General features: G+C 45.8%; 1 protein-coding gene across 2 annotated transcripts in view; it reads right to left on the bottom strand.

Moving 5' to 3' along the window:
- PSME3IP1 (proteasome activator subunit 3 interacting protein 1) overlaps positions 1–14,967 on the bottom strand; it is a 30,725-nt gene that overhangs the window by 804 nt on the left and 14,954 nt on the right. For both annotated transcript variants that reach the window (XM_038754804.1, XM_038754805.1), the window contains 2 exons: positions 8,931–9,064; positions 6,718–6,782 (listed from right to left, as the gene is read on the bottom strand). In XM_038754804.1, coding sequence (XP_038610732.1) covers positions 6,718–6,782; positions 8,931–9,064 — 199 coding nt within the window. The remainder of the gene's footprint in view (positions 1–6,717; positions 6,783–8,930; positions 9,065–14,967) is intronic.

The following is a 14,967-nucleotide window of genomic DNA, read 5'->3' as shown; positions in this document are numbered from 1 at the left end:
CACCTCAAGGCCCTCTGTCAGCAGCCTGATCCACGGGGCTCTCGGCCTGCACGGTGGTGATTATGCCATCACCCTGGATTTCCCCTGCTTTCCTCTCAAGGCTATCTGATGATGACGGTATTTGTTAAGCGCTTACTATGTGTCCAGCACTGTACTAAGTGCTGGGGTACATAAAAACTAATCAGGATTTACACAGTCCCTATCCCACAAGGGATTCACAGTTAATCTCCATTTTACAGAGGAGGGAACTGAGGTACAGAAGTGAAGTGCCATGTCCAAGGTCACACCCCTAGCCTTTTGGAGAAACAAAAGGTGGGACAGCTTCGGTGACTCCGTCAGCCTCGTGATAAGCAACAAAGCTGCAACTAGAGCCAGGGGGTCTTTGGATTTCTGATCCTGTGGTCAGAAGGTCCTGCAAATTACAAGATGGGGACATGAGGGTCATCCAGTCACAGTATCTGGGTATGCAGAATAACCTCTCCATTCCTCTATATCACTGGTTAAATTACTTCGAAACAATAAATGGCAATCCCCCTTAAATATTGTGGATATTTTCTGCGTGGCCTGTCTTTATAAATAACTTTCAGGTCTTGGCTTAAATTTCTTAAATGAACTCTATGTTGAACTTTCCCAAGTGCTTAGTACAGTGCTCTGCACGCAATCAGTGCTCAATAAATATGGCTGATTGATTTCTACAGGGCCTGGGGTTCAATTCTCAATTATCTGTAACCTGATAATCTATTCTGCGATTATTCAGGATATTTTTTTTTTTGGGGGGGGGTGTGTGTGTGCATGTTTTGCTTCAAAGATGAACTAAGCTGAAACTTGCCTCCAAATTTTCTCTTAGCTACTGCACAGTAGGAACCGTGACCTAGTGGAAATAGCCTGGGCCAGTGACTCAGAGGTCCTGAGTTCCAATACCGGTTCCACCACTTGTCTGCTGTGTGACCTCAGGCAAGTCACAACTTCTCTGTCCCTCAGTTCCTTCATCTGCAAAATTTGGATTTAATACTTGCTCTTCCTTCTCCTTAGAAAGTGGGACCTGGTTACTTTGTATCTACCCCAGCACTTAGTACACTGCTTTTTTTTAAAAAAAAAATTGGTAATTGTTGTGTGCTTACTATGTACCAGGCACTGTACTAAATGTAGTTATGAATTAATCAGCTTGTACACAGTCCCTGTCTCACATGGGACTCACAGTCTTAATCCCCATTTTACCAATGAGGTAAAAGGCACAGAGAAGTGAAGTGACTTGCCCAAGATCACACAGCATTCATTCATCCATTCAATCACATTTATTGAGTGCTTACTGTGTGCAGAACACTGTACTAAGGGCTTGGGAAGTACAAATCGGCACCATATAGAGAAGCAGCGTGGCTCAGTGGAAAGAGGTGACCACTGGAAAGAGCACGGACTTTGGAGTTAGAGGTCATGGATTCAAATCTCAGCTCTGCCAATGGTCAGCTGTGTGACTCTGGGCAAGTCACTTAACTTCTCTGTGCCTGTTACCTCATCATCTGTAAAATGAGGATTAAGACTGTAAACCCACTTTGGGACAATCTGATCACCTTGTAAACTCCCCAGTGCTTAGAACAATGCTTTGCACATAGTAAGTGCTTAAGAAATGCCATCATCATCATTATTATTATTATTATTGTTTAGATGGTCCCTACCCAACAATGGGCTCACAGTCTAGAAGCAGACAAGCGGCAGGGCCGGAATTGGAACTCAGGTCCTTCTGACTCCCAGTCTCTACACTTTAGACAATACTCCTTGTCTATGTGCTTGGCACACAGAAAGCACTTAAATACTACTGTTATTACTACTATTAATAACTACCTCTCTCCAGGCTACCCTGGACCCAGATCTTCCCCTTTCCCTCCATTCCTTCCTCCCACAGACGACGCCTCTTTTGGTATCATTTGGTGTTTTACATCCTGCGGGATACATCTCCCTTCCGTTCAGGTGGATAATCCAAATATCAGTTTTATGGATAATAGAATAAAAATAACTGAAGCAGCTGGATTTCAAGGTGTCACTTAATTGAGAAGGGACTCTCAGCTCCCTACCCTAGAATCCACGAGCTCCAGAGCCAAAATGGAAACGAGCCAGACACAAAAATACAAAAAGGGAACGTTTCATCGTCCAAACTGACTAAAGTACATCAAGCCTCAATATGCCTACAGCTTCCACGAGAAAGACATTGTCTCAATTATTCAGGATTGGTTGAAAGGGGAAGGGGGAAAAAAAAAACCTAGTGACTGGCTTCCATCCAAAAGCAGTTAATTGCCCCAAAAGAAAGGAAACTGCCCTCTGATCTCACAGATTTGGTACACTGGGTGAGCTTCCTGCCAACTTCCTCATTTGCAGGAGCTCATTGTCAACTCAAATTAACACAAAAATGACTAATAAGAATGCGTTCTCAGGCCTCAGACAGATGCGTGACTTGGGAGCAGATGTGGGCAACTTTTGCGTTCGCCTGGTCTAGAGACTGAAAAACAGCAGGGCACAGAAAGAGTTGCACCCCAACTGCAGCTCTCTGAAGTGACCTCACCCCCGGGTTTGCCGACCGGGACCCGTGGAGGTGAAGCTGGCGACCACCTCGGACGAGATTCAGAAACTTTGACTGGGCCGCAGGAGCGAGGAATGTGGTTTGCCGGTGGGCTGGCAGAGGCAGCGTGGCCTAATTGATAAAGCAAGGGCCTGGGTTCTAATTCCGGCTCCGCCACTTGTCTGCTCTGTGACCCTGGGCAAACCACTTCACTTCTCTGTGCCTCGGTTCCTTCACCTGTCAAATGGGGATTAAGACTGAGTCCCACACTGGACTGTGCCCAACCTGATTAGCTTGTATCTACCCCCGTGCTTAGAACAGTATTTGGCACATAGTAAGCGCTTACCAAATACCCCAATTATTATTGTTATCATCATCATCATCATCAATCGTATTTATTGAGCGCTTACTATGTGCACAGCACTGTACTAAGCGCTTGGGAAGTACAAATTGGCAACATATAGAGACAGTCCCTACCCATCAGTGGGCTCACAGTCTAAAAGGGGGAGACAGAGAACAAAACCAAACATACTAACAAAATAAAATAGAATAGATATGTACAAATAAAATAGAGTAATAAATATGTACAAACATATATACATATATACAGGTGCTGTGGGGAAGGGAAGGAGGTAAGATGGGGGGGATGGAGAGGGGGACGAGGGGGAGAGGAAGGAAGGGGCTCAGTCTGGGAAGGCCTCCCGGAGGAGGTGAGCTCTCAGCAGGGCTGTTTGTTACCTACAACAGCCTATCTTCCCGGGAGAGCAGCCCCTGCCCAACAGCAGCTCTCCAATTTGGGCCCGCCTGGTTCAAATGCAAAGCTCATTCTCTTTCTAGATGCCAACGGAAGCAGCGTGGCCTAGTGGAAAGACCTTGGAGCCAGAGGACGTGGGTCCTAATCCCGGTTCCGCTGCTTGTCTGCTGGGTGACCATGGGCAAGTCACTTAACTTCTCTTTGACTCAGGTTCCTCATCTGTAAGCATGGAGATTAAATCCTACTCCCTCCCACTAAGACTGTCAGCCCAATGTGGGACAGGGAGTATGTCTCACCTGATTATCTTGTATCTATCCCAGTGCTTAGTACAGTGCTTGGCAGTACAGAACAGTAAGCATTTAACAAGTACCATTTAAAAAAATAACACACACACACGCCCGTCCCTGCCTCCCCTTCTTTGGCCAATTATGGAGAAAACTTCAGTTCTGGGGGTCCTCTGGAATATGGGTGGTATATGGTATTGTTGTATTTTCCCAAGCGCTTAGTACAGTGCTCTGCACACAGTAAGTGCTCAATAAATATGACTGAATGAATATAGACCTGCTTCCCCACAACATTAAGATCACACTCATTCAATAGTCCCGGATCCTGGAAACCCAACTTTTTGTTTTATTTTGTTTTTTATGGCACTTATGTGCTTACTATGGGCCAGCCACTGTACTAAGTGCTGGGGTAGATACAAGTTAATCAGGTTGGACACAGTTCCTGTCCCACATAGGGCTCAGTCTAAAACCCCATTTTACAGATGAGGGAACTGAGGCCCAAGAAGTACGGTGACTTGCCTCAGATCACACATTAGACAAGCGGTGGAGCCGGAACTAGAACTCAGGCCCGTATTCTGCTCACTAGGCCACACTGCTTTAAGTCTCTGAGTCTGTTCCCCATGGGTACGTTCCTGGAAGATGCCAAGAATTCTATTATGGTTCTTGTACTTTACAAATCGGTCCTATTTTGTATTCATTCAGGGTGGCTCCTCCCTACCGCTGCCCACAGAGGACGGGCTTAATGGGAAGAAGGAAGAGTTTGTCCTGTACCGTCCTGGGGTTATCCAAAGTTCAGTTAATAAAGCTGCAAGAGGCAGGAGGGGTACAGAGGCAGTGGGTGCCAGTTTTTGAGCAGGCCAGCTGGCCTGGCTCAATTCGGAGAGACAGATGGGTCTCCGCCACAGAGGACAAAGAGACAGACCCGACTTAAGGGGAGAAGCGGTCCCACCCCAGTCAAGTCAACCTGCATTAAAAACCCTGCTGCCACCATGCCATTTTTCTCTACTTTAGGCAGACCTTAATCTAGATCCATTTGTTCCAAATTAGCGAGGCTCCGACAAAGAATCCAATTGTAACTGGAGGCTCGGGAATACGAATCTGGACCGTGATCCGTTGATTTCTTTCCTGGTTGGTCTCGTAGAAATAGAAGAAAAAGACTCACGATGGCATAGTAAACCAAGCAATACTAGAGTTCAGAATCAAGGCAGAGATTTGCCAGTTCACTTTAAATGTGAAAGAGGCACTGTGGTATAACCACCCGTTTGACTTTCTATTGTCCAGGCGTTGCTTCAGGGTACTTTCCCTGCTTCTCAGAATGGCTGCCCTCCAAATACCCTGAACAATGAATGCCAGCCACCTTTTCTCCAGCCTTTCCCTTCTCTAACCCACCTACCCCTCTAAATGTCCAAATGTCAAGGAGCAGCGTGGCCTAGTGGATAGAGCACCGGTCTAGGAGTCCAAAGGACCTGGGTTCTAGTCCCAGCTCTGCCACTCGTCTGCCTTGTGATCTTGGGCAAGTCACTTCGCTTCTCTGTGACGCGGTTACCTCACACGTAAAAAATGGGGAGTACGACTGTGTCCGATCTGATTAGCTTGTATCTGCCCCGTGCTTAGAACACTGACTGGCACATAGTAAGCATTTAACAAATACCATAAAGAAAAAAAAATTGCCTGAGCTCAAAAACAGTGGTACCCTATTCCTACCCGCTCTGGCCCACCTCTCCTGGACCACTGCTTTCTCTCCCAGCAGCTTCCTGACTCTGTCTCCCTCTCTGTCCATCAGCAAAGTCCCCACATCCTGGAAGAGCCTTCATTTCCTGGGTTCCTCTGCCTTCCCTCTCCACAAAATCCACCCTTATTCCTGTAAGGATGGAGGCAGCCACCTTGCTCCCTGAAAGCTCCTTCGCCAAAGCGCACAAATCCAGGCAGGAGGGAGCTGGGGACGGGTGTGGAGATGGCAGATATTGGGGGAGGGTGTGAAAAGTGAGGGATGAGGGGATCTTGGGGTTGGGGAAGACAGCCGAGCTGGAGAGATCAGGGAGCGGAGGCAAGTTCACGGAGAGCTGGAATGCTTTAGATTCAGTTAGTTACACGACTCCTGAGCTAAGGACAACTTACTTGCTATGCCTCCATCTCCTCCCTCTGGTTTGGAACTCCCTATCCATTTAGATGAGACAGACCACCACTCTCCCTATCTTCACATCTCCTCCAAGAGGGCTTGCCCCCTTTTCCCCCCTACTCCCTTTCCTTTCTGCATGGCCTAAGCATTTGGCTCACTACCCTTGAAGCCCTTGATTGATTGATTTAGACTACGACCTTGGAATCTAACCAGCCAGATAACACCCACACCAGAGACACCCTCTCCTACTCTGACCCATGAACAACACATGAACGAGCGCTCGGCAAAAACCCAGCGTCGCTGGAAAACAGCAGTTCCACAGGCTGAATTGCAAGTACAAAAGACCCCATTCCTCCATTTCCAATTCCTTGACCTAACCAGCGGGGAAGACGGATTCTTTCAAACAAGGGACTGCCTCGTGACGAGGCCGCAGGCCTGATTCCCCTCTCCCATCCTCCAGATTCCAACTGCATCTCCACTCGGGTGAAAGGTTTCAATCCAGGATCAAATCTGGGCCCAACATTCGAAGGACTAAGGGATTCTGTCGCCAAACTGGGAGAAGCCAAGGGGAAGTAGCACCTTATGGCATTTTTGGAAGAGGAAAAAGAAAAATCCTTTTTGCACTCTAACGGCTTGGCTCAGGATTCTGAGAAAGGCGCCCACTCCAAGAATACGAGCTTATTCTGGCAAAGCACTTCAAAACCCTATATGAAAACACTGTACTATCCAGTCCCAGCTTTGTCCTTTAAAATGGTAAGCTCCGGGGCTCATTTACAAATCCATCTATCCACACTGTCCATCTACTGATAAGCCAGTGGATTTGTCCACGATTACCCTCTCCAGTACTTCATTTGCATGCACTGTAGAATGAGACTGTAAATTCACTGTGGGCAGGGAATGTGTTTATTATATTGCTGTACTGTACTCTCCCAAGCGCTTAGTATAGTGCTCTGCCCGGAGTAAAAGCTCAATAAATACAATAAACAATGAGATGAACGCTACTACTGACCTTGACTCTTGTCACCCTGCTCAGGGGACAACTTCAGCCTTTTGACGTTGTTGCTGCTCTCCGAACTGTAACAAGAAAAGCGGGGACTTGGGTTATGTTCGCACTAAGAACTGCAAGGGAGGCATATCTACCAACGCTGGGGAATCAAGTCCTCATTCTCCATCTGAATCGATCCAAAGGAACCTTCAAAAACTAACGGAGACAATTCCAGCCTGGGATCTTCCTCTTCTATAAACTTGTTTTGGGCAGGGAACGTGCCTGCTAATTCTGTTGCATTGTACTCTCCCAAGCACTTAATACAGTGCTCTGCACTTAGTAAGCACTCAGTAAATACCATTGACAGATTAATTCAGGCTACTTTGCCCTTTTGGCCTATCTAGGCATCCTAGTGTTCAAACGGTTGGTACAGAGAGACTTTGGTCACGTTTATAGGGAGGGGGCTGTTCAGTAGTTAGCTGAGTTTCAGTGGAAGTCCAAATGGAGTACTGTTGGACTCGACCTCGGGGTTGTGTCAGACGCACCCTAGAAAGCAAGTATGGAAACAGAAGCTGAGCTCAACACGGCAGAAACACCCTTCCCACCACTTCCCTGGAAAAGGAAGGATGACAAATGAATGGAGCCACAACCCACCCTGCAGCCTACTACTGCCCCAAAACACACTACATGCTAGTGTTTATGCCACAGGCACAGATCCAGGCCTGTCCTCCCATCCCGACTGATCATCACATTTTAGAATGGGTTTACTTTCAAATGAGCTTGGGGGGAAAGGATGCAGCCGATTATTTAATGAAGCGACAGACTAAACGCAGAAAGGAAATTGCTAATGAATTTCCTTTGCTCCACGAGGTGCACAAGCAGACTATTTTGTGAAAACTACTGATGACAGTGATAACAATAATTTCAGTGGGGGTGGGGCATCGACACTGGAGCTAGATCCCATTTCTTGATTTCCTACTGAAAGAGGCGACAATTCCGAATAGGACTATTATGATCATTAGCAGAGGATTCCTTTTTTGTTTTTTAAGTATGGTCATCATTGAGCTGCATATGGGCACGGCACGAACATAACTGATCAGCAGCCTGGGTACTTGTGAGCTGGGCCAATCTATACAGTCTGAACAAGCGTGAATAATCAACAGAATAAAAGAAAAAGTAATGGCTCACAAACACGGACACTTTACGTGGATGATTTTGCCGCACTTCCGACAGCAAAGCTGGGGAGAATACGCCTAACACTGACCACTGAAAATCTGCTACATTCAAAACTGCTGCAGTTGCCTACCTCATTTGTAAAATAACAACAATAACTGTGGTATTTATTAAGCGCTTCCTGTGTACTAAGGCACTATATGAAGCACTGGGGTAGATACAAGGTAATCAGGTGGGACACAGTCCCGGTCCCACGTGGGGGTCCCAGCTTCAATCCCCACACGGTAATTGGGTAATTACAGATGAGGTAACTGAGGCACAGAGAAGTTAAGTGACTTTCCCAAGGTCACACAGCAGGCAAGCAGTGAACTGGGATTCAAACCCAAGTCCTTCTGACTTTCTGACTCTCAGGCCTGGGCTCTTTCCACTACGCCATGCTGCTTCTCTTCCCCACTCTCCACCGTAGCAACCCTTACCAACCAGAACTTTGTGAGCCAGAAGACTTAAGTGACTCAGCTTGGATGGCTCCTTCTGTCACCCAGTTCTTCTGAAATATAATAGTTGCATGCTGGGGTAGTTTGTGCTGCTCACCTGCACACATGTGCACCAGCCTTTTTTTTTCCAGTGCTATAGTGTCCTCATAATAACAATGATGACGACATTATTTACGGCCACTCTAAGTTCTTACTATGTGCCAAGCACTATACTGAGCGCTGGAATAGATATAAGGTCGTCAGGTTGGACACGGTCCCTATTCCAAATAGGGTGCACAGTTTTAATCCCCAGCAGTATGGATTAAACATACAGACAGCACACGGGACTGAGAGTCAGAAGGACCTGGGTTCTAGTCCCAGCTCCATCACTTGTCTGCTGACTGCCCCAGTGACCTCATCTGTAAAATGGGGATTAAGACTGTGAGACCCATGTGGGACGTAGACTGTGTCCAACCTGATTACCTTGTTTTCTACCCCAGTACAGTGCCTGGCACTCATAAACACTTAAATACCAAAAAGAAAAGAAGAGAGCTGGAGGAAGAAAGATTGAGAAGTTCTGCCAACACTCACCTTTTATGTTTGACAGCGCCTGCTAAGAGTTTAGCCTGAGAGAACTTGTTCTTGTTTTCCATTGGTTTTGCAGCCAGTTTTCTCTCTGTTTCCTTCTTGGAGTCCAGAGTTCCTCCAACCTTGGTGAGGGTACTGTGAGTTGAAGGTTAAAGATCACCTGGAAAATAAAATGGACTCCCCCAGGGCAAACCCTCCTGAAAATCTGGAGCACCATGCGGAGGAAGAGAAACATAATCCTGGGTTTTCTGAAGACAGAAGACTTATGTACACAGCACTTGTGCATATGACTGTAAATTTATTTATTTATATTAGTCTGTCTCTCCTTCTAGACTGTGAGCTCCTTGTGGACAGGGAACGTATCTCCCGACTCCGTTGTACTGTACTCTCCCAAGTGCTTAATACAGTGCTCTGTACACTTCAGGCATTCAGTAAATACCCCTGATTGACTTACAAATCATCAGTGTGCATCTTCCTCTCGCTCCCTTAACCTTGAAATCTGCCAATCTAGGAGACTGTAAGTTCCTGGTGGGCAAGAATCATACCTACCAACTCAATTATACTGTATTTTCCCAAGTTGCTTAGTACACTGCTCTGGACATAGTAAGCATTCACTAAATACCATTGATTCATTCATTCAATCAATCGTATTTATCAGTACAGTGCTCTGCACACAGTAAGCGCTCAATAAATACGATTGATTGATTATTGAGCGCTTACTGTGTGCAGAGCACTGTACTAAGCGCTTGGGAAGTACAAGTTGGCAACATATAGAGACGGTCTCTACCCAACAGTGGGCTCACAGTCTAGAAGGGGGAGACAGAGAACAAAACAAAACATATTAACAGAATAAAATAAGTAGAATAAATATGTACAAGTAAAATAGAGTAATAAATACGTACAAATATATACATATATACAGGTGCTGCGGGGAAGGGAAGGAGGTAAGGTGGGGGGGATGGAGAGGGGGTGGAGGGGGAGAGAAAGGAGGGGGCTCAGTCTGGGAAGGCCTCCATTGATTGACTCGGTCACAATCACTAAATAATAATAATAATAATGGTATTTGTTAAGCGCTTAGTATGTGCAAAGCACTGTTCTAAGCGCTGGGGAGGTTACAAGGTGTTCAGGTTGTCCCACAGGGGGCTCACAGTTTTAATCCCCATTTTACAGATGAGATAACTGAGGCCCAGAGAAGTGAAATGACTTGCCCAAAGTCACACAGCTAACAGTTGGTGGAGCTGGGATTTGAACCCATGACCTCTGACTCCAAAGCCCGGGCTCTTTTCCACCGAGCCACGCCGCGTGGAAGGAGCTAAACTGTTTTGAGGAAGATTTCTGAACGATTCCGCACCCTAGGGAGCTACGCGCTACAGGAAATCAGAGTGTGTCTCCTAGGGAAACTACAGGATGAGGTTAATTTTTAAGAGCCCGTAAAGTATAACCAAATTCCACGTTTGTTCAAAGAAAAAAAAAAAAACTGAGGTTCCCACTTAAAAATGAAATACGAAATCCATTAATATTCACCTGCAGCGCATCGTTTTTTCCACATACTTGATTCCCAGGAGTGCTAACCGTAAATATCACCTGTCCCAAATAAGTATTTCTGACTTTTTCCTCAACTCCAGCAGTTTCTTAATTAAGATTTGGGAGCTTGGAATGGAACTAGTGACATCTAGTGGTCAAGCAAGCAAACCCCTTCATCCCCAAGTGACATTGGAGTTTTGGTTCATTCAATCAATCAATCAATCGTATTTATTGAGCGCTTACTGTGTGCAGAGCACTGTACTAAGCGCTTGGGAAGTACAAGTTGACAACATAGAGAGACAGTCCCTACCCAACAGTGGGCTCACAGCCAACTTGTACTTCCCAAACGCTTAGTCCAGTGCTCTGCACACAGTAAGCGCTCAATAAATACGATTGATGATGATTCACCCATCTAAGACCATTTTGCCATTACTCACGTATCCATTCTGGGCTCGGAGCCACATAATCACGGATGACTCTTGAACTCAGGAGTAAGGGGAAAAAGGAAACTGGGCCAGAGGTCAAGAAAAACCAGATTCTAAGCCACGCCTGCCAGGTGACCCGTATTTACCCGCTTTCCCATCTGACCGGAGGGAACTGTTCAGCATTCCCAACCTCAAGGTGCTAATCTGAGTAATAATAATAATGGCATTTATTAAGCACTTACTATGTGCAAAGCACTGTTAATATCTATTCTATTTATTTTATTTTGTTAGTATGTTTGGTTTTGTTCTCCGTCTTCCCCTTTTAGACTGTGAGCCCACTGTTGGGTAGGGACTGTCTCTATATGTTGCCAACTTGTACTTCCCAAGCGCTTAGTACAGTGCTCTGCACACAGTAAGCGCTCAGTAAATACGATATTTTTTTTCTAAGCGCTAGGGAGGATACAAGGTGATCAGGTTGTCCCACGTGGGGCTCACAATCTTCATCCCCATTTTACAGATGAGGTCACTGAAGCCCAGAGAAGCTAAGTGACGTGCCCAAAGTCACACAGCTGACAATTTGCGGAGCCGGGATTTGAACCCATGACCGCTTACTCCAAAGCCCGTGCTCTTTTCATTGAGCCACTCTGCTTCTCTAGTAGTATTGCCTCAATACTTTTGAGGAGACAGTGACAGAGAGCTCACCTCCTCCAGGAGGCCTTCCCAGACTGAGCCCCTTCCTTCCTCTCCCCTTCGTCCCCCTCTCCATCCCCCCCATCTTACCTCTTTCCCTTCCCCACAGCACCTGTATATATGTATATATGTTTGTACATATTTATTACTCTATTTTACTTGTACATATCTATTCTATTTATTTTATTTTGTTAGTATGTATGGTTTTGTTCTCTGTCTCCCCCTTTTAGACTGTGAACCCACTGTTGGTTAGGGACTGTCTCTATATGTTGCCAACTTGTACTTCCCAAGCGCTTAGTACAGTGCTCTGCACACAGTAAGTGCTCAATAAATACAATTGATTGATTGATTCACCATGGAAAAATACTTTAATGTTCAGGGTTCATTCTAAGAAAAGCATCTGAAAAATAACATTTTATTTTTCTCAGGGGCAGCTTGCCCTAGCCGGGGAAAAAAAACAAAAGCTCTGGCCTGGAAGCCAAAGGGCCTGTGTTTTAATGCTAGCTCCAGCAGCTGCCTCTGGTATGAACTTGGGCAAGTCATTTAACTTCTGTGTCTCAGTTTCCCCATCTATGAAATGGGGGTTATGCTCGTGTTCTGTCTCCAACTTAGAGTGAGTCCAATGAGGGACAGGGACTGTGCCACCTGATTATCTTGAATCTACCTCAGGGCTTAGTACAGTGATTACCAAACAGTATGCACTTAAATACCACAATTATTATTCTGGAAACGGGGCAAGGAACACTGAGGGAAGTGGAGAGCTTTTTAATTATTTCCTGCAAGCTGTTAGAAAGCATCCATTCCCACACTTTTTCATTTTGAAAAAAATTAAAGAATGCAGTCACATTAACTTACAATATGAACTCCCAAGAATTTGCATTATTGGCTTATTAAATCTAAAATTAGCTCATTTTTTGAGGCGAGGGAAGGAGGACCAAATTTAACCTGCCCATTTAACGTAGCTTATTTACATTCAGGATGATAACATTATCAAAACTATCACAATTACAATAATTATCAAGCAAAGCCATGAATCAGTCACTGATTTCTAACTTTAATAATAAAATGTTTCATCCTCCAGTGCCTCTCTCAATAGGTTTCCTGCGACAAAGTGCTTTTCGGTTATACAGTACATTAATAAATCAGTTTGTTGGAGTTGTTTTTCATCCCTACTCTAGACAAATAGCATGTATCTAAAGCTTCTCCACAATGTAGCGGTACTGTCTGATTTAGGTAGATTTTTCTGGGGATTTACCATTTTAATTGAAAACCAAGAGGTTTCCACAAATAATCATAGCATTTGTATCGAAAGTAGAGGAATCTTATTCCAGTCCCTAAGGGACTGAAAACATTTTTTTTTCCCTTATGGTATCTGGTATCTGGTATCTCATCCTATCCCGTCTGGACTACTGCACTAGCCTTCTCTCTGATCTCCCATCCTCGTGTCTCTCTCCACTTCAATCCATACTTCATGCTGCTGCCCGGATTATCTTTGTCCAGAAACGCTCTGGACATATCACTCCCCTCCTCAAAAACCTCCAATGGCTACCGATCAATCTGCGCATCAGGCAGAAACTCCTCACCCTGGGCTTCAAGGCTCTCCATCACCTCGCCCCCTCCTACCTCACCTCCCTTCTTTCCTTCTACTGCCCAGCCCGCACCCTCCGCTCCTCCACCGCTAATCTCCTCACCGTACCTCGTTCTCGCCTGTCCCGCCGTCGACCCCCGGCCCACGTCATCCCCCGGGCCTGGAATGCCCTCCCTCTGCCCATCCGCCAAGCTAGCTCTCTTCCTCCCTTCAAGGCCCTGCTGAGAGCTCACCTCCTCCAGGAGGCCTTCCCAGATTGAGCCCCTTCTTTCCTCTCCCCCTCGTCCCCCTCTCCATCCCCCCGCCTTACCGCCTTCCCCTCCCCACAGCACCTGTATATATGTATATATGGTTGTACATATTTATTACTCTGTTTATTTATTTATTTATTTATTTATTTTACTTGTACATTTCTATCCTACTTATTTTATTTTGTTGGTATGTTTGGTTCTGTTCTCTGTCTCCCCCTTTTGGACTGTGAGCCCACTATCGGGTAGGGACTGTCTCTATGTGATGCCAATTTGTACTTCCCAAGCGCTTAGTACAGTGCTCTGCACATAGTAAGCGCTCAATAAATACGATTGATTGATTGATTGATTGATTGATTGGTAAGCGCGTGCTATGTGACAGGCACTAGTCTAAGCGCTGGGACAGATGCAAGCTTATTGGGTTAGACACAGCCCCTGTTCAACATGAGGCTCACGGTTCTCATCCCCATTTTACAGATGAGGAAACTGTGGCACAGAGAAGTTAAGTGACTTGCCCAAGGTCACACAACAGACCCGTGGTCCTTCTGACTCCAGGGCTTGAGCTCTCTATGCTCTAGGCCATGCTGCTTCTGGGCGTATTAATAAACAGGTTGGGCAGGTGGCTGTATGTACAGTGCTCTGCACACAGTAAGCGCTCAATAAATATGATTGATTGATTGATTTTAGTTGTACATATCTATTCTATTTATTCTATTTTGTTAGTATGTTTAGTTTTGTCCTCTGTCTCCCCCTTTTAGACTGTGAGCCCACTGTTGGGTAGGGACTGTCTCTATATGTTGCCAACTTGGACTTCCCAAGCGCTTAGTACAGTGCTCTGCACACAGTAAGCGCTCAATAAATACGATTGATTGATTGTATGACAAAACAAAAGGCAAATTTCCCCTCAGGGCAAAGCAGGCCTTATTGGAGCCGTTGCCATGAAGTGCTAGCATCAAAACAAGGCTACTCCAGGGATGGTCACTCCACTACACACTTGCTTGCCCCACTGCTGCACTGCCCAGCCCCCAAGGACACGAGACTGCACTGTGTGTGTGTGTGGGGGGGGGGATTCTGGGTTTGTCCGCCCTAAATTAAATGAACATTTACTGAGGAATAAGAGAAATCCAAAACTGCCAACAAATTAAATACTGCCAAGTTCTTCTTCGCTCTAGGACTCTCACCAACGACAAAACACAGCCATCAACCCCATAGTTAGTTTTGGGCCTGGGTCCTTTGCCAGTTTGGTTTGGGGGAGAGGGCGGGGAGCTCATTATTCCCTACTTAGTTCTAGAATCCACAACCCTGCATCAGAAATGAGACCTATAGCCCCTTTTAGACTGACTGTACATTCCTTGTGGGAAGGAAATGAGTCTACCGGGTCTGTTATAGCATACTCTCCCAAAAGCTTACTACAGTGCTCTGCAAACAGTAAGCGCTCAATAAATGTGATTTATTAAGTGACCTCTACATCCTCTTCAGCCCCTGACTCTGACTGGGGAGGGGAGTTACTCTGAACCCATTCAGGCTCTGGAGTTGCAAGGGAAGGAAATAGTTGGGCCATTAGG

This window comes from Tachyglossus aculeatus, chromosome 11, assembly GCF_015852505.1.
Source record: "Tachyglossus aculeatus isolate mTacAcu1 chromosome 11, mTacAcu1.pri, whole genome shotgun sequence".
NCBI classification, from domain to species: Eukaryota; Metazoa; Chordata; class Mammalia; order Monotremata; family Tachyglossidae; genus Tachyglossus; species Tachyglossus aculeatus.
The sequence above is the reverse complement of the archived record's forward strand: the minus strand, read 5'-3'. Positions and strand labels throughout refer to the sequence as shown.